The following is an 18,948-nucleotide window of genomic DNA, read 5'->3' on the forward strand; positions in this document are numbered from 1 at the left end:
TTTGAATTGGGCCCGTGCCTTTAGAGGCATGAATGCACCTGGAGGTCAGCGCGGCTGAGCTGACGAGCAGATCGCTCTGCGGCTGGAGGATGCCTCGGGAAGGAACCGCTGCCAAACCCCACCGGCCTTTCCCCCTCCCTGCTAGAGCCAGCTCCTGTCAGCGCCCCTCGATTCCTCACTAGCCCCCGGGGAGAGCACGGAATCACAGAATTGTCAGGCTCGGAAGGGATCCTGAAGTTCATCCTGCCCCGGGCAGGGACACCTCCCCCAGCCCAGGCTGCTGCTCTGCGTGACAGAACAGAGGCAGAAAAGTGATTTAAAGACAGGAACGCGCAACAATCCACAGACAGTGTGTGTAAAGATAGCTGCATGTGCATACAGTGATTAGATACCCATGGTATGGGTAGCTTCGTGCTCGGGGATGTGCGAGGCAACATCGCGGGTGAACGAGCTGCGCTGCGAGCGCGATCCGGAGCTCTGCTGGGAGCCAAGAGCGTTTCCCAGCTGCGAGGCTGACCGATCCCTTCGGCGGAAAGCGATTCTCGCCGTTCTGCTTTGCTGGCCCCCGGTTTCCGTGGGGCTGTCAATAATTGTGGCGGTGGTTTCAGCTGCCGCCGCCGCAGTGCCGGGCTGGGAGGGGGAAGCGGGGCCGCAGGAACAAAGCTGCCCTGTCCCTGTCCCCGTCCCTGCTCCGGGCGGCACCGCGCAGCCAGCGGCTCTGCAGCACCGGCTGCGCGAATTTCTTCTTGACTTTTAATTTTTTATTTACTTGGCTCGCCGAAGCAAACGCTCGTAAGCCGTAAAAGCTTAAAGGACACAGAGGAAAGGCGTGAGGTGCCGGCGAGTTCGGCCCCCCCTCTCCTCCCCTCTCTGCACAGGCGCCACTCTGCTTACGCTAAAGTGTGAAATGCTCTCCGGAGAAGCTGACACCAGCAGGGTCTATGCGGATGAACAGCGTCGCTGACGCTGAAATAACTGGGAAGGTTGCGTAGGGAGCATCCCGATTCGCCAATGCGCTTTTTGTCTTTTTTTGTCGGCGTGAACCAAATCGTCTTGTGCTCAACAAATCTTTGCGAAAGCCCCTCAAAGTAGCAAATCACACCTACAAGATGTGATTAGGTGTGAAACACTTCGTTGCAAAAACGTGATTGTCAGTCGACACCTGACTTTTAATGACGAATAATTTCTCCCCCAATAATCAAACATAAATGCTTTGATGGGTGAGGGAAGAACACCAGCAACTTCAGGGTTTATGCCGTCATCTCTGCTCCCACTTAACTGCTCTTCAGACAGTTTCGATGACAGAGAAGTTTGTTTTCTTGTGTGTATCGTTTAAATTTAATTGGAGTTTCCCCCTTGAGGCACAGTAAAAATAAACGATACAAGGCAATTTCATGCCACGATACCAAGAAAGACACAATTTAAATGTATTTGGGTACTTCATAAATAGTGAACGTCTCAATCCGTGTATAGGTATCTGGTTAGACACAAACCCGATAATGTTTATGTTTTTATTTTTATATCCACGTATATAAATAGTATATGTTATATACAATATAATATATATTGATAATATATATATGTATATATACACATATATGTGTATGTGTATATATATGTATGTATATATATACATAATATGATATATCTATATAATATAAATTGATAGCCTATATAAACGAGCTGTTATAACACGTGAACTGCAGAAATGTAGATTTTAAAAAGGGAGTTAGATTGCACTGCAATGAGAGGGAGGAGGAAGAGGAGTAGAAATGGAAGGTTTGTGCCCATTTCTCTCCTGCCTTGGGTGCAGCAGTACGTGTTTCTCACATGTTCCCTCTGATCGGCAGAGGAAAGTTCTGCCGTGCTCGGGTTCGGGTTGGCGATCAGCCCCCACATGAGTCACAGGGAGCACGCAGTGCCACTGCCGCGGGAGTGACAGCCAGCCCGGTGTCCCTTTAAAATCCGAAACCAAGGCTAATGATTTATCAAACTCTTATTATCAAGAAAATGTCACACGAAGGGCACCTTGCTATGCACTGACGCAAACCCGGTCTTTCCCAAGGAAGTATAGAAAGCTTTGCTCTGAACTGGGCAAAATCCAGTCTGACAATTGCCCGTGCTGCTCCTTCCACCTCCATCGGCTCCATCTGCGGCTCTTTAAGACATGGTAAGTGCTGGGTTTTTTCTCTCGGACGCCGAGCGGGGCTGGAGGGAACTGTCCGCGGTGCTGCCGGCGGAGCCTCCCGCGCACGGGGTAGGGATGGATGCTGCGGGGAAGGGGCGAGCACGGGCAAAGCGGTGGCACCCCAAAAATGCCCAAAAATTTAGTGACCCAGTCCCTGCAGACTTTATCCCTGGTGCCGGGAGAGCGAGATTACGAGGGAGAGAAAACTTGTGGCGGAAATGGTGACGGGGAGTTTTGTGTGACACTGAAAAAATAAAGGGTGTGTGTAAAGCTAACATTAAACTGATGGAAAAGGTGAGGTTCGCCTTCAGGTTGCTGAATGTATAAAACGAAGATACATTTTAAATTGTAGTTTTAAACTGGAGGGAAAGGCAGAGGTGAGTGTCGGAGTGTCGTCAGTAATCTAATGAAGCTCAAATAAAATCTTCATCACTATGTGAATCGGAAAGATAAGGAAAAGAATAGGGGAAAGCTACTGTTAGTGGTGTTAATCCCACTGTGGCAGTGCGGTTATGTTTGGGTTTTTTTTTCATTTTACTCTCTTGCTGACGGGCTTTGAAGCGTAGCAGCCAGCTCAGAAATCTTCACCAGCACTATTTCACTTGTTTTTTAACATCCCCGGTTGCCTACAGGGCAGCTTGTCTCTTGCTCATATATATTAAAAAAAAAAAAAAAAGCCGATGTGCATTGTTGAATGACAGAAAGGAAATGGGGCGTAAAATTAAAGAATCTTTCTACACTGGTGATAGGGAAGGGAGCATCCTACAGTCGTGATGTGAAATCTAACGAGGTCTGGCGGCGCAGTGCTTTGGAAACACTTATTTAAACTTGAATTACGGGTTTGCAGACGCTAGTGTTGGTTTTTGTTAGAGGTTTGTTGTTTGGGGGTTTTGGGGGGTTGGGTTGGGGGTTCTTTGTGCACCGTAATCTTTTTTCCCCCAGAGTATTAACGTTGAATGGGAGGGCAAGCAGGAGAGCCGTGTCTCCTCGAAATTCTGCAACACTCCTGTATCCCGATTTTCTGGCGCATGCGTTTCCTGCACGAGGACAAAAATTCCTATAATCTCCGCAGCGCCAACGCTTTTTTTTTTTTTTTTTTTCTTCCCCTTCTTCTCCTTTTGGTAAAATATGTGACGTTCTCATTGTAGGATTACGCCAGTCAAAGGGATATGAGCAAGCAGCTTGTGAACAATCCTGAAGCGGTGGCTCCCGGACCCAACGAAGGTGCGGGAGTTTTAAGAAGCGGCGCCGAGAATGAGCCGCAGAACGCCCCCGTGCCAGCGCCCGCCACCGCCAGCCTTCCCCGGTCACTCTCCAACGACAGCAAAGCCTTTCTCTCCGAAGAGGCGAAACCAAACGAGTTCGAGAGGACCAAAGTCGGGATCTGCAAGCTCAGCAGCACCCCGGTGCAAGCCAGCTCCACCCTCCGGAGGGAATCTGCGGAAAGCTTCCCCTGCAAGCCGAGCCCCGGGGCAGGGATTGCCGGGCAGGCTGCGATCCCCCAGTGCAAAATTCCCGCTTTGCAAAGCACAGACGGGGACGCTGCCCTGAGCCTCGGGAAGAGCACGCTGGAGCAGAACAACGCCGAGGGCGCCTGGGTGACCTTGAGCCAGAGCACGGTGGTGCTGGGCGCCGACGGCAACACCTCTGTTCTCCCTGGCAGAGTGGAGGGGGTGAGTTGTCTCCTTACAGGTTCTCCTTCCCCCGCTTCAGCTCGTGGGAGATCTGCGCCGCTCAGCACCGATTTGGGGTGGAAGTTCTAAAATCAGGTGCCGATGAGTCGGGGATGGGCCCACGCCGCATGGAGGGGGGAAGGAAGAAGGGAGGAGAGGATCTGAGCTCCAGTGGCCAGTGCTAACGATGTAATAGCGTTGATGCGAGTGCTAACGATGTATTGGCGGTACGAACGAGCATCCCGAGTCATCCCAGCCGGCTCCTGAGCCGTGCCTGCGGGTGCAGCGCGGCTCTGACCCGCACACCCTTACATGAGGCTGTCTGCTCCTGTCCCCAGCAGCACACGTGAAAGGTGCCTTGCCCTTCCCCTCCTCAGGCTCTTCTCCTGCCCAAACCCCCGGGGGCTGCGTGCCTCGCGCCCCATAACCAAAATTCGGGCGAAGTAAAGAAGCGCAATGCCATAAGAGGTCTCGGGAGGGAGGGGATGCCGCCGGTGCTGCGGGGCCGAGCAGGGGCCGCTCTCCGCTCCCCACAGTGCCTCCCCTCCGGCCCAGCCGCATTTACCCTGCCGGCCTGCGGTAGAAGCCATTTCCACTGCTCCCCGCTGCGCTGGAACCGGCGCTCGCTCCTGACCCTCCAGAGGCCACCGAGGGCTCCCAGCCCCAGGGAAGGTGATGGCACCACCCTGGCCACGGGGGATCAGGAGCCGGGAGAGCCACCCCGAGCGCCCTGTGGAGGGCCGTGCTTTAAACCCCTTCTTCGTGCATTTTTTCCCTAAAGGAGAGGCCTGGGGGAGCGGGGCCCGAGGCTGCCCCGGCCCGGGGGCTCGCAGGGGCTCCCTCACGGTGGAGCCGCAGCACCGCCCAGCCTGTGTGTGTTAACGGGGCTGCTTTCCCATCTTCTCTCTTCTCTCCCTCCATCTTTTCCCCCCTCTTTTAGGAAGACGATGTGGGGGATGAAAATAAAGCCCGAGGGAACTGGTCCAGCAAGCTGGATTTCATCCTCTCCATGGTGGGTTATGCAGTGGGGCTGGGCAATGTCTGGAGGTTCCCGTACCTGGCCTTTAAGAATGGGGGAGGTAGGATGGCTTTTTCCTGTCTCTCTACCTGCAGTACCGTACGGGTCTGAGCCAGTCCCGGCCTTTTGGGCGGGGAGAAACACGAGGGAAGCGCGGTCGGCGGCTTCCTATTGCCGGGCAGCCAGCCCCGGGCTGAGCCGAGGTGCGGGGGCATCTTCAGACCATCAGAAACATTTGCCTGGGTTGGTTTTTTTTGTGGTTTGTTTTTGTGGTTTGTTTTGGTTTTTTTTTTTTTTGGTTTTGGATTTGGTTTCTTTGTGTTTTTTTTTTTTTTTTTTTTTTTTTTTTGGTTTTTTTTTTTTTTTTTTTTTTTTTTTTTTTTTTGGGGTTTTTGTGGTTTTTTTGTTGTTGTTGTTTTGGTTTGGTTTTTTTGGTTGGTTTGGTTTATTTTCGGTTTCGGGGTGTTTTTTCGGGTTTGTTTTGTTTTGGTTTGTTTTTTTTATGATCACCTCTGAAAGCAGGAAAGCCCTGAAAGACGAGATTTCCTTAAAAGGGAGCGCTTTTTTAAAAAAAGCACCTGCAATTGGTGCTGGCCGGAGAGGGAGGGAAGTGAAGTGAAGAGGCGTGTTGAGCACAGGGGCAGGGCTCCGGATCCCCCTGTCCTCGGTTACACACAGGCTCTGATTCCCCCATCGGTGCCATGGGGAAAGAGGAGGCACTTTAGGGTGGGGATAGCGACAAGAGGATGTTTGATCCCCAGTCGAGACATCCCATTATTTCGTGAGGCTTGGGAGAGTTGTTTTAAATCTCTCCATGATCCGATTGAAAAATAATCGTTTGAAATAGAGTGGGTGTCGATTGGCTGAATAGAGGAGAGGAGAAGCTGGAAGAGGGGCTATGCCGTCCGCGGTTTGCAAGGGGAAGAAGAAGAAGTTTATTTGCAAGGGTTCTCCGACCAGAGGCTCTTACTGAAACGGAGAACCCGTGGATGTTTCTGGGTTAAAGCCCTGCAGCTGTAAACCCCTTCCCTCTTCGAAAGGGCTCTCAGCTGAGGGGAGCGGGGCTGTGATCATGGAAAGAAGTTTTGTAGAGCCCGTCACAGCCGTTTCCTGCCAGGGAAGAGGCAATTTTAAAGAACTATTTTAACGTTGTGAGCTTTATTTTTTCCTTTCTTTTCATTTTACACGTAGACACTTCTAAGTGGGAGGTGTTAAATACTCATTTAGCAATAATGAGGATTTACTGTCTGTAGAAAACTCTGGAAATGTAGAAAGCGGACACCCATCTTCCCCCCCTCCACCCCTTCCGAGGCTGTCGGCACCGGGAATCGATAACAAGCTGAAACATTTTAATAGAAAAATTTTTAAAAATTAGAAAAATGTCTTGACTAAGTTGTCCCCAGTATCACGGGGTGATTCAGGTTGCTTTCTCTTCTCTTCCCCCCCCCCCCCACAAGGTGCGTTTCTCATCCCCTATTTGATGATGTTGGCTCTAGCTGGGATCCCCATTTTCTTCCTGGAAGTCTCCCTGGGGCAGTTTGCTAGTCAGGGCCCCGTGTCGGTGTGGAAAGCCATCCCCGCGCTGCAAGGTGAGCGGGGCAGGGCCGGTTTTGGGGAGCATGACCCGCGCTGCGGCTCTCGCATGGCTTCAGCCGCCCCGGCCCCGCTCCCCGCATGCCGGGGTCATCCTCCCTCCATCCATCCCTCCCATACATCCCCCCATCCCTCTCTCCCTCCATCCCTCCCTCCCTCCATCCCTGGCTCTGTCGCTGTCCCTGTACCAGAGGAAGCGATGCTCGGTCAATGGCTGTTAATGTCTGTTCCTGCCCTGTGTCCGCAGGCTGCGGCATCGCCATGCTGATCATCTCGGTGCTGATAGCCATTTATTACAACATCATCCTCTGCTACACCCTCTTCTACCTGTTCGCCTCCTTCGTGCCCGTGCTGCCCTGGGCGTCCTGCAACAACCCCTGGAACACGCCCGACTGTAAGGATAAAAACAAACTTTTGCTAGGTAAGGCGGGACGCGCTTATACTCTTCTTTTATTTGTGCGTTTGGTTTGGTTTTCAAATTTGTGGCCGTGGTGGTTTTCCAGAGGTTTCTGCAGCTCAGCTGCGCCCCTGGGAGATGCCAGAGGAGACTGCGGACGGCCCTGGGGAACGGCCCCTTCCCAAACCACTTCGGAGCGATCTGTGTCCCATGGGCGCTTCCCTCTACTTTTAAATAACATTTTCCTTACCGAGCATAAATTAGATTTGTCAATTTAAATGCTTTAAAAATGCCGATTTTTTTTTTTTCCGCGGAGGAAAACGCATTGTAGGCAACAAAATAGCACAACTGGCAGCCTGGAGTGTCTGCTAAAGAGGAAGTATTTGTCTTTAGAGAAGCTTCTCTTTTACGAAAATAAAACCCAAAAACCGTTTCTGCAAACGGTCCCAAATACACAATGACATGAAAACGAAAAAAAAGTTAATCTAGTTAACGACCTTTTGGAAAAGGTGTCGGCAACTGAACAAAAGTTCAAGTAATTAGGTGTGACCTAATGCATTCTTGTCATTTACAACAACAACAAATCTTTATTTTATTCTTTATTCTTCTGTTCCCTCACCTCATTTCTTCCTAGATTCCTGCATTATTGGCGACCACCCAAAAATACAAATCAAGAACTCTACTTTCTGTATGAGTGCCTATCCAAATCTAACCATGGTTAACTTCACCAGGGAAGGAAACAAAACATTTGTCAGTGGGAGTGAAGAATACTTCAAGTAAGATCTTTCTTTGTTTAGAAAAATTATGTTGCTCTTTCTGTAAAATCCTCTGGAACAGGCAACAACATGGCTTGGAAAACCAGAAATACAGTAGTGAAGGGCAGCAAATGATGCTCTTTTTTTTGTGCTTAGGAATGATGAGAGCTGAATTGAAATGCTGGATTACCTTTTTCTGTTCCTGTGGTGCTTAGCACAGCTGGGGTGTTGGCCCATGCCCGGCAGTTTAATCTACTACTGCAATGCAGATAAATAAAATAATACATGGTGAGAATCACTGGAACCATCTAGAGAAACTGCTGAGGACACTGAGGCAGAACAAAAACGGAATTTGCACTGAATTGCTGCCTGTGGTTGCTTCCATTATTTTTTTCCAAATTTTTTTTAATTTTTTTTTTCCTTCTTATTCTTAGGTACTTTGTATTGAAGATTTCAGCAGGGATTGAATATCCTGGTGAGATTAGATGGCCCTTGGCATTATCTCTTTTCCTAGCTTGGGTGATTGTTTATGCCTCCCTTGCTAAAGGAATCAAGTCATCAGGAAAAGTAAGAACAATATTTGTGATTGTACACTCACAAGAAAGCAGGGTGCTGGTTTTTAGGGACTCACACTCTCATTTAAGGGATGAATTACCAAAAATATTTCAGTAAACGACTAAGTAATAATTGAAATGCCTTTTTCCTCTCTGTGTTTTCCTTTCTAGTCAAAACAGAAACTATTTTTGTTCGATATTTTTTGTCTAACCATCAATAAATTTAAAATGAACTCTTCAGCTGCACTAAGCAGTGGGATGGCACAAATGGTACTTTCCAGCCTTCCCTATTCTGCATGGTGTTCATAAAAATTCTGCAGTCATCTCTCGTTTCACTAGAATCCAGGAAACTGGGATGTTAATTAAGATGTTAAGTAACATATTTGAAAATCAGAACTGAACTTTTTAAAAAAGCTCAGTGTGGCTGTGTGTTTGATCAACAAAACTGGGTATTTCCTGGGATAAAGATAGGGGAAATGGAGATGTGAATAATTTTCTAGAGCTGGTCTCAGAGTTTGAAGCCATCCCTTTGCTCCTAGAAGCTGACTTCATCTCTTGGGAGGTCACCTGGCAATTAATAGAAAATCCAGGGACTCAGAGTGCCAGGGGAAAATTGAGATTTTTTCCCCCTTACCCTAGTGGGATAGGAAAAACTATTTAATGAAAGGCAAGAGACTGGATAATAATGTGGGTTTGGATGTGGCAATGGATATTTCTCCAAGTGACTCTTTGTGGCCAAGAGAAATACACTGATGTCAGAGAGAAAAATATTGACTCCTTGGTGTTAGAGATAGAAATCCTGTAAGTATGTAGAGATTAGTTCAGTATCTTGACTGTACAGAAATTCATCAGGGCAACTTGTTGAAACACCTCTTGAAACAACAAGACAAGTTTGAAAAGCAGTTTCAGGAGTGACTTCAGCTCAGGCCACAGGCTGAGGGAGGTGATTCTCCTCCTCTGCTCTGTGAGGAGCCACCTGGAGTCCTGTGTCCAGCTCTGGAGCCCACAACACCAGAAGGATCTCCTGGAATGAGTCCAGAGGAGGCCACAGAGGTGCTCAGAGGGCTGGAGCCCCTCTGCTGTGGAGACAGCTGAGGGAGCTGGGGCTGCTCAGCTGGGGAAGAGAAAGATCTTTCCAGCACCTTCCACCACCTAAAGGGGCCACAGGAGAGTGGAGCGGGGCTTGGGACAGGGACATGGAGTGACAGGGCAAGGACAAATGGCTTCAAACTGACAGAGGGAGGGTTCAAATTAGAGATTAGGAAGAAAATCTCCTCTGTAAAGGTGGTGAGGTCCTGGCAGGGGTTGCCCAGAGAAGCTGTGGCAGCCCCATCCGTGGAAATGTTCAAGGCCAGGCTGGGCTGGGTTTGGATCATCCTGGCCTAGGGGAAGGTGTCCCTGCCCATGGCAGGGGTTGGAATGAGATGATCTTTCAGGTCCCTTCCAGCCCAAACCGTTCTATGATATAATTCCATCATGTGTCATGATTCTGTTTTGTTTAGGACCCGACGTTGATGTGAAAAATATTTGAAATTATTTTGTGTTAAGTGTAAAGCTTAACTGGTCATAATCCAACCATTTTATTTAAGCTGTGTTCTAGATAATTATTAAAATATTAAACACACAGTCACTGTTGTGTATTTAGACATCATGATGATTAGGTCTGTCTAGCTAACTTCAGACTTTCCTTTTTTTATTTTAATTTGGACCATAGCTATCATCATGGTGATATGTAATTATTAAGAGGTACAAACAGTAATAAAAATTCTTTAGGATTTTTTTAGTTAAATACAGAAAAATATAGAAGAAAACTACAGAAATGTGTTACTGAATGGCATTTCTCATTTAATTTCCACTGAACTGTAATACTTCCCTCTGGGAAATGACCAAAAGCAGGATTTTCCTTTAGCTTTAAATTCCTACTGTTCCTCTCCAGATGGAGAGAGGAATCTTCCCTTCTCTGTCTAGAATTCCAGCTCTTATCACTGTTATTGATGCTATTCCTGTTCCCAGCAGCAAGAAGAGCTGTAAAATTTCAGATTTCCAGGGAAATAACCCTGTTGTTTTCTTAGTTTATCCCCTGACTGCCGTCTCTGAGATTAATTGCCTTCTTTTGGCAACAGTGGCGTTTCCATTCCCCCTCCTCTCTTCTTACTCTTTCAGTAACCTCTTCTCTGCCCCGTGCAGGTTGTGTACTTCACAGCCACATTCCCCTACGTGGTTCTCATCATCCTGCTCATAAGAGGAGTGACTCTGCCTGGAGCTGGGGATGGCATCTGGTACTTCATCACACCCAAGTGGGAGAAGCTGATTGATGCTATGGTGGGTTTGCTGTTGCACTCAGAGCTGCTGGGGTGATAAATAATATATTATATATTATGATTTATATATAATATATATATATATATTATATATTATATATTATATATTATATATTAGGTATTATATAATAATATAATTATACAATTATATAATAATATAATAATATAATAATATAATAATATAATAATATAATAATATAATATAATAATATAATAATATTACAACATAATATAATATACAATACTACTACTACTACCACTATTATTATTATTATTATTATAAATCTCAGATCTCTTGGGGTCTGCTGCAAGCATTTTCCATGTGCAGAAGTGGTGTTGTCATCTGTGGGGAAACTTGTTCTTCCTCTCACGTGGGTAAAGTATTATTTAGGGTTACTGGCAGAGAAAACATCAGTACCTCATGCAGGTTTTCCCTCTTGACTTGTGTTTTTTGTTTCTGAATGTATTTGAACTGCTATGTATCAGACAATGTGGTTTTTATATTTGTGTCTCCCATGTACAGCAAGGTTTATAGTGTCCTTTCACATGAAGCAAGAACAGTGCTCCTTATCAAATGAGCCTGATGCATTCAGTGGCAGGACTTTGCTTTTAAATATTCTATTGACATCCATTGGTCTAACACTCTTTCCTGAAGCTGATGCTATTTTCTTTCCTACTTAGGTTTGGAAGGATGCTGCCACTCAGATTTTCTTCTCCTTATCTGCAGCATGGGGAGGTCTAATTACCCTCTCTTCATACAACAAATTTCACAATAACTGCTACAGGTGTGTAAGAGTGAAATACATCTGAGTTATTAAACAGGTTTGTCCAAAACCAGTTATCCTTCATCTTCCAGGAATCTGGTTTGCAAGACCCCTATCTCTTGTCTTTTTCTCCCTTGTCTTTTTTTTTCCCTGCTGCCCTTTTGTCCTTTTTTCCTGTCTTGTATTTTTTCTCTTTTCCTCTCTTCTCTTTCCTTTCCTATTTTTTTTTTAGTGTGTGTGCGTTTCGTTTACATTTAACCATTTTTGTATATTTTTTTCCTCTCCCCAGATCCTAATCTACTAATCTCAAGATGATTATTTAGATTTATTAGAGTTCCTGCTGGCTCCCCACTTTCAGAATCAGCAGGCTGAGGCTGAAGGGCAGCCTGGGATGTGTCAGGGGCAGTGAGACAAAATCACTTGGCAGCTCTGCTGGAGGACAGCCCATGAGCAGAGTGAAACATGCAGGACTTTAACTGGCAACCTCCATTTATGTGATCTCTACATCTCCTAAATGTTCTTTCTTTTTCCAGTTTTTCCAATTACGTGCAAAAATTTATTTCATGCTATGAAATCTAAAATCACTTCTTGGAGAGCTATTTTTTCATGGGAAAAAGTCATAGTGTGTAATTTTTTCATGCAAAAGCCTGCCAGATAAAATGTCTGCAGATGGAAAACACAAAAGCAAGTGGCATTAGTGGAGTGCTTCCCTGCCATTTTGCAGTTTTTAAAGTCAGTCTGAAGCAAAGCTTTGCCAATTCTTGCAGTGCCAGAGGTGCTGATTCAGGACAGCCAGCAGCATGCACAGGGACTCCCCCAGGAGATGCTCAAAAACTTTCCCCAGTCAAGACTTCAAGGCAAACACTCCTTGGGATTTCCACTGCCATCTCCTACGGCTTCTAAGTACAGAATACAGAATACTTAACTTAAAAAAGAAATGTGGACGAGGATATTAAAAAGAAATTTTAAAAAACATTTTTCTAGTGCTCAAAAGTAATTTAATGAAATTACCCCAAAATATGGATGAAAACTAACAGTGTTGCGTACACAGTAACTCCCACCCAGCAATCCTTTGGGTCCTATTTTTGAAAATGCTATTCCTGAGCCTTTTTTTTTTAATGAATATTTGCAATCAGAACATCAGGGGGGAAAATGGAGGAAGCATCATGCTACCTTTCTGCACTAACTTAACAATCTTTTGTGGAGTTTGGAAGATCTTAATGAAAAATTTGAAGGGAATACATGGTAATGGAGTATAAAAATATCACAGTTCTTATACCAAATAGATGCTTTACCTCTGTTAGGAAGGGATATGAGAGACCAAGGTAGAAATAATTAGAAAAGCTTAGTTACTCCCAATATTTTAAATTTCACAACACAACCTTGAATATTGAAATGAAGTATCACTATTTTCTCTTTCAATTTCTATATTTGTTATATTTTAATACATCAATTGTAATTTTCAGTTACACATTGATGTTAAACATAGTCCAAAATCTATAATTGCAGTACATTTACATAAATTGACTTCATAATGAATACCTGAAATATTTCAAACCTATCTAAGTTTTGGGAATGTAACACATGATGATTCCAAATAGCACACTGTCATTTTTTTCTGTAGACCCAAAGAATTAACGAAATCATTCCTGTTAAGACATGCTCTGTTGGACATTCTAGGAGTTTGCCAGCTCAGTGAGGTTCTTTGGCAGCTTTTCATGTTGTGTTTCATTCTCTTCCTGACAAAAAAAATAGCAGTAGGAATAAAAAATTCTAGTCAACATAAACCCCCTAAGCATTTAAAGTGAGGGGTTTGCTTTTCTGAAGACGTAGTAGTTTATGGGGAAGCTCTCTGGACCTGCATATTGTTAAAAGAAAAATCCTATTGGAAAAAATCCTATAGAAATCCTATTGAAAGATCCTATTACATTCCTAAGAATGCAATAACTATGGATGGGGCTCACGAGGGCTGGTTTGCTGTCAAGCCTTGACATATCCAGCATAGTGAGATGTTCAGCTGTAGATTTCTTGAGATTCCTTTGATAAAAACAACCATGGAAAAAGGTACCAAGGAATCCTCCCTCTACAGACAGGAAGGTGATTGGGCAAGCTCTGCAATGTACAGAAAGCTTAACCCTGGAATTTTGTGTATAAGTACAAGGAGGACAAGACAGAAATCGTCTCACCTGGGCAGCAGTGGGTAGTCCATACCCAATGTGGAGAGCAGATGTCCTGGTGAGGCAAAGAGTTAAAAAATGTGTTACAAATCAAGTCACCATGGCTGTCTCTGTTCTTCAGAGAGGCTAAGAGCAGATGTGCTTGGCCTGTGGTTCCTGCAGAGCACATGGGTGATGGAAGCTTGCAGAGCTGATTCCTGGTGCTCTCTGATCAGCACCAAATGCACCTGAGGAGTGTAAAAGTGTGCCTTCACCAACATCCCCACAAGACTTGTGTGCTGATGAGAAACTCCTGAAATACATGTACAAAACCTTCCTTGTGTGTATCCCAGCAGGCTTCTTGTGCTTTCTTTGCAGGGACACACTGATAGTCACGTGTACCAACAGTGCCACAAGTATATTTGCAGGCTTTGTCATCTTCTCAGTCATTGGCTTCATGGCAAATGAACTCAAAGTGAACATTGAAGCTGTGGCAGACCAAGGTAGGGCTCACTGGCATTTCATTGCTTGGACAGGCACCCCGTGGCACTTCCAGCTCTGTTATTAATGATCACAGGTATTTGATAGATGATCACTCCAATGTCATTGATATTAGAGGTGGGAATGATGGCTTCAAACTGGTGTGGATTACTAAACCACGTGTAGGCATTTCTGCACAGGAGAAGGTAGCCTGGGAAGCCAAGATTTTAATTAAAGCCTCTTAATAACTTGTTTGGTAAGAGAAGGAAGGAAGCTGAGACTCATTTAAGCCTTTGTGTAAATGACTGATGGAGGGTAGGGTGGGATGGTTATTGGCCTTCTCCTTGGTCTCTGCTGCTGTTTGTCAAATCCTCTCCAAGGTAAAAGTTATCTCTGGTGGTTGGAATTTTGGATGAGAGGAGGGTGGGAGAAATCCAGTGTGAGGGGTGGACTGTGCTTCTGAACTGTGCGGAGCAAGGAGGTGCCTCCACAGAGAAGTAAAACATTTCTGAAGAACTGATTAGAACATCTAGGTTAGTGAAGAAAGGTGGTCATTAGTGGGGATTTGAGAGGTCTGAATTGGTAGAGCTGAGCTTAATTGGTAGAGCTGAGCACCACTATGTCAACAAAACCATAGCTCTGAGTGCCAGTCATTGCTAGACCAGCTCCAGGGATAAGGACTCCACCACGTCCCTGGGCAGCCCAGTCCAATGTTTAACCACCCTTTCAGTGAAAAAATTCTTCCTGGTTTCCAGCCTGAACCTCCCCTGGCACAGCTTGAACCATAGTTGTCCTCTTGTCCTGTCCCTGTTCCACGGGCTGCACCCTCCTGGCAGGGGCTTGTAGGAGTATTTAGGAGTAATGTCTACATTAATATTTTTGTTTTAGACTTTACCTGCATTCTGGAACAAACAACAAAAGCAGCCCCAAAATCTAAACCACACTGCACTCACCAAAATGGTTTGTGAGGAGATGGAGCTGGAGGAGCTGAGCTTGAGTGGAGCTGCAGAGGAAGCTCCCAAGGGATGTAGAGAGGGGGTGAGAGATGGGACTGCCAGGCATGGTGGAGGGAACCCCTGGCTCAGCTGGTACCTCTCTCTGGAGATGTGAAATATTCAGCACAGGAGGTCAAAACCCCTTTTCTGCTGAGTGCTTGGTGGTCTTGGAGCGAGCAGCTAGTCCCAGGCTGCAGCTCTCTGTTCCCAGCTGTCCCAGGGGATGTGGGGACAGCTGTGAGGGCATTTGTAAGAGCCTGTTCAGATAATGTAGAATTATTTCATGAGGGTGAGGCTTTGCTGCTCTCCATGACAGGGAGAAACAAAATGTAGTGAAGCAATAGAAGATGGATTTGCAATAGGAAGAGAGTGAAGATGAAGGGTAGTTGTGGACTGAGGTAGTGCATTGCATAACAGTAGTTAAAAAGCAAACCCAAGAACTCGTGAAAAGAGCGGCCCTTGTCATTGCCCAATAGTTATTTTTTTTTTAAATTCTAAAGTTGTATTTCTTTTTGCAGTGAAGGAGAAAAAAGCCAAAATAGTGATGAAGCATAATCTCCCTTCAAGTTTTCAAAACCTTGAATGAAAATGTTAATGGAAATACAAAGGGTTTTAAATTTTTTTCCTTTCTTTTTTTCTCCTAAATTATTAATCCGAAAAACATAGTATGTTTTTTTCATTTAGAGTTTCCTTTTCAGGAAAAACTCATTTATCTGATGAGCAAATAAAACATGGAGGGAAAGACAGCACAACCTCTTTTTGTTCTACTCTCTGGTTAAGCACATAGTGCAGTTGAAAAATGTTATACCTTAAAATGAAAGTTCAAGGTAGTTTTACTTTTTAAGACATATAAAGCACTTGGAGTTTTCTTGGCTTTAATACACTTTTATAAAGAGTTTGTAGCCACTGAATCTTGAAAGATGGAAGGAATGGGATCTTGCCTCCCTGTGACTATTTCCTGTGGTTGGATGCTACCAGGTGTGAGGGGCTGACCTGGAGACATGCTCATATTCTATAATTTAACTATTCCTAAAGGTGTGATTAATGGGAACTCATTATTCTGAGACTTAATTAAACCTCTATATGCAGGTAGTGGGTTTAAACAGAGCCCTTATCTCCAACAGCCAAGAAGAAGGGGACAACCCTGCAGCTGGGATGAATGGAGAGGAGGTGCCACCTGCTGTAGTGCTGCCACCACAGCCCTGCTGCCTTTGCTCCCAGGCACATCTAAGCACTCACAAAAATACTTCTTCTTTATGATCAATAGAAATTAAAGCCCTATATATATATAAAAAGATCTAAGCACTCACAAAAATACTTTTTCTTTATGATCAATAGAAATCAAAGCCCAATATATATATATATATAAATCTAAGCACTTACAAAAATACTTTTTCTTTATGATCAATAGAAATCAAAGCCCAATATATATATATATATATATATATATATATATAAATCTAAGCACTTACAAAAATACTTTTTCTTTATGATCAATAGAAATCAAAGCCCAATATATATATAAAAAATATCTAAGCACTTACAAAAATACTTTTTCTTTATGATCAATAGAAATCAAAGCCCAATATATATATAAAGAATATCTAAGCACTTACAAAAATACTTTTTCTTTATGATCAATAGAAATTAAAGCCCAATATATATATAAAGAATATCTAAGCACTTACAAAAATACTTTTTCTTTATGATCAATAGAAATTAAAGCCCAATATATATTAAAAAAAAAGATCTAAGCACTCACAAAAATACTTTTTCTTTATGATCAATAGAAATCAAAGCCCAATATATATATATATATATAAATCTAAGCACTTACAAAAATACTTTTTCTTTATGATCAATAGAAATTAAAGCCCAATATATATATAAAAAATATCTAAGCACTTACAAAAATACTTTTTCTTTATGATCAATAGAAATTAAAGCCCAATATATATTAAAAAAAAAGATCTAAGCACTCACAAAAATACTTTTTCTTTATGATCAATAGAAATTAAAGCCCAATATATATTAAAAAAAACAACAAACCAAAAGAAAAACCCCAAACAAACAAACAAAAGGATGGGAAATTCCTGATTTATGCTTTAAAAGATTCCATCTCCTCATTTCTTGTGCTCTGCATTATTTTGGGTTTTCTTGTGGATTTTTTTAGAATCACAGCAGGTATTACCTTCTGTCTGCTGTCAGGTCTGGGCATGTTTTATATTCTCTCCTCATTTAACAGCGTGGCAATGAGTTGAAGAGGAGTATTTGCATTTCCATTCATGTTGTAGCACTGAGGTGCGGATGTTTGCCATGGGTAGCTAATTGGCAGGGAAATGGCAGGAATTTGATCACAGAAGCATGGCTGCAGTGTGCAATTTTTGCTAATTTAAAAAAAAATTTGGATCAGTGTGTTTGTATACTGGTTGAATATGCATTCTGCTTGGAAAGTTGGACTAAGTAAGTGATTTGAAATTTACAGTGTAAATAGAAATTAATCAGGTAATGATAAACTTTGTAATGTTTGAGCCTTTTTGTAAATAGGAAAAATTGAATCTAATAATCTTTATTTTTCTTATTTCTAGGTCCTGGGATTGCTTTTGTGGTTTACCCAGAAGCCTTAACTAGGCTGCCCCTCTCTCCCTTCTGGGCTATAATATTCTTTTTGATGCTTCTAACTCTTGGATTAGACACCATGGTAAACTGCTTTTGTGACCCTTTCTTTTCCTTTTGATTTTCCTATTTATTTGTTTGGAGGATGGTGCAATTGATTGCTATTTCCCACGTGAGCAGTGGCTCATGAAAAAAGAGGAATGCAGTAAGGCCATCAATGCTGAAATCGTTTTGGCAGAGCTTTGGTGCCGCCATCTGAGCATTTAACATCTAGGACTCAAAATAATGTTCAAATTCTAATGTTTTCTATGCAGTTGGAGCACTGTATGTGCACTGAAACGAACCCTTGGTTTGTTTTTCAGTTTGCCACCATCGAGACCATCGTGACCTCGGTGTCAGACGAGTTCCCCAAGTACCTACGGACTCACAAGGCTCTGTTCACCCTGGGCTGCTGCGTGTCCTTCTTCATCATGGGCTTTCCTATGATCACTCAGGTAATCACGCTGGCTTTGAGCATCACTGCCTGGCCCCAGTCCCCCTCTGCTGGCCGCTTTCCTCCTGCACAGGCTGCAAAATGTTTGCCTGAATTCTGCCACAAGCTACACACGCTGTGTCCGAAAACCTTATTAAAAAATAAAAATGGATGCTCTGACTGAGATACCCTTAAAAGACTTTGCTGTTCAAGTCTTTCTGAGAATCAGGCCTTTAAAATTTTCTCTAGCCAAGCATCTCCGAAATAGTAATATCTTGTAATAGTAATAAATAAATAAATATATAAATTAGTAAATAGCAATAGTAATGATAGTAATAGTAATAAAGAAAAATAGTAATAGTAATAAATAAATAAACATATAAATTAGTAATAGTAATAATAGTAATAAATAAATAAATAGTAATAGTAATAAATAAATATATCTATTTATATAAAGTATAGTAATAGTAATAAATTAAGTATTCAACCCACACTGACAGAGGGCAGGTTTGGATCAGACATTAGGAAGAAACCCTTCCCAGTGAGGGTGGTGAGGCCCTGGCACAGGGTGCCCAGAGAAGCTGTGGCTGCTCCATCCCTGGCAGTGCCCAAGGCCAGGCTGGACAGGGCTTGGAGCAACCTGGGATAGTGGGAGGTGTCCCTGCCCATGGCAGGGGGGTTGGAATGAAATAATCTTTAAGGTTTCTCCCAACCCATTCTATGAATAAAGGAAAAAAACTTTAATTGTGAATGTGATATAAATATGCACACCTGTTTTGAGTGCCTCTCCTGTGAGACTAACATATACTGATCATCTCTGCAAACTGTGGAGTTGATACTGGAATTCCCATCTACTACTGATAAACTTCAGTGTCTTCTTCACTAATACCTTCAGCATGATATATAATTTCAAGATGAGATGGACAAAATCTTAATATTTTATCCATCCTTCCACCCCTTTTTTCT

General features: G+C 43.7%; 1 protein-coding gene across 1 annotated transcript in view; it reads left to right on the forward strand.

Moving 5' to 3' along the window:
- The first annotated feature begins 2,167 nt into the window (after window positions 1-2,167).
- Window positions 2,168-18,948, forward strand: part of SLC6A5 (solute carrier family 6 member 5) — a 31,553-nt gene continuing 14,772 nt past the window's right edge. Inside the window, exons 1-12 of the mRNA XM_030948922.1 lie at window positions 2,168-2,257; window positions 3,337-3,861; window positions 4,802-4,940; window positions 6,337-6,468; window positions 6,720-6,893; window positions 7,504-7,645; window positions 8,059-8,191; window positions 10,366-10,500; window positions 11,181-11,284; window positions 13,798-13,922; window positions 17,483-17,595; window positions 17,873-18,004. Of these exons, the coding sequence (XP_030804782.1) occupies window positions 2,168-2,257; window positions 3,337-3,861; window positions 4,802-4,940; window positions 6,337-6,468; window positions 6,720-6,893; window positions 7,504-7,645; window positions 8,059-8,191; window positions 10,366-10,500; window positions 11,181-11,284; window positions 13,798-13,922; window positions 17,483-17,595; window positions 17,873-18,004 (1,944 nt within the window). The remainder of the gene's footprint in view (window positions 2,258-3,336; window positions 3,862-4,801; window positions 4,941-6,336; window positions 6,469-6,719; window positions 6,894-7,503; window positions 7,646-8,058; window positions 8,192-10,365; window positions 10,501-11,180; window positions 11,285-13,797; window positions 13,923-17,482; window positions 17,596-17,872; window positions 18,005-18,948) is intronic.

Source organism: Camarhynchus parvulus, chromosome 5 (assembly GCF_901933205.1).
Source record: "Camarhynchus parvulus chromosome 5, STF_HiC, whole genome shotgun sequence".
Taxonomy (NCBI): domain Eukaryota; kingdom Metazoa; phylum Chordata; class Aves; order Passeriformes; family Thraupidae; genus Camarhynchus; species Camarhynchus parvulus.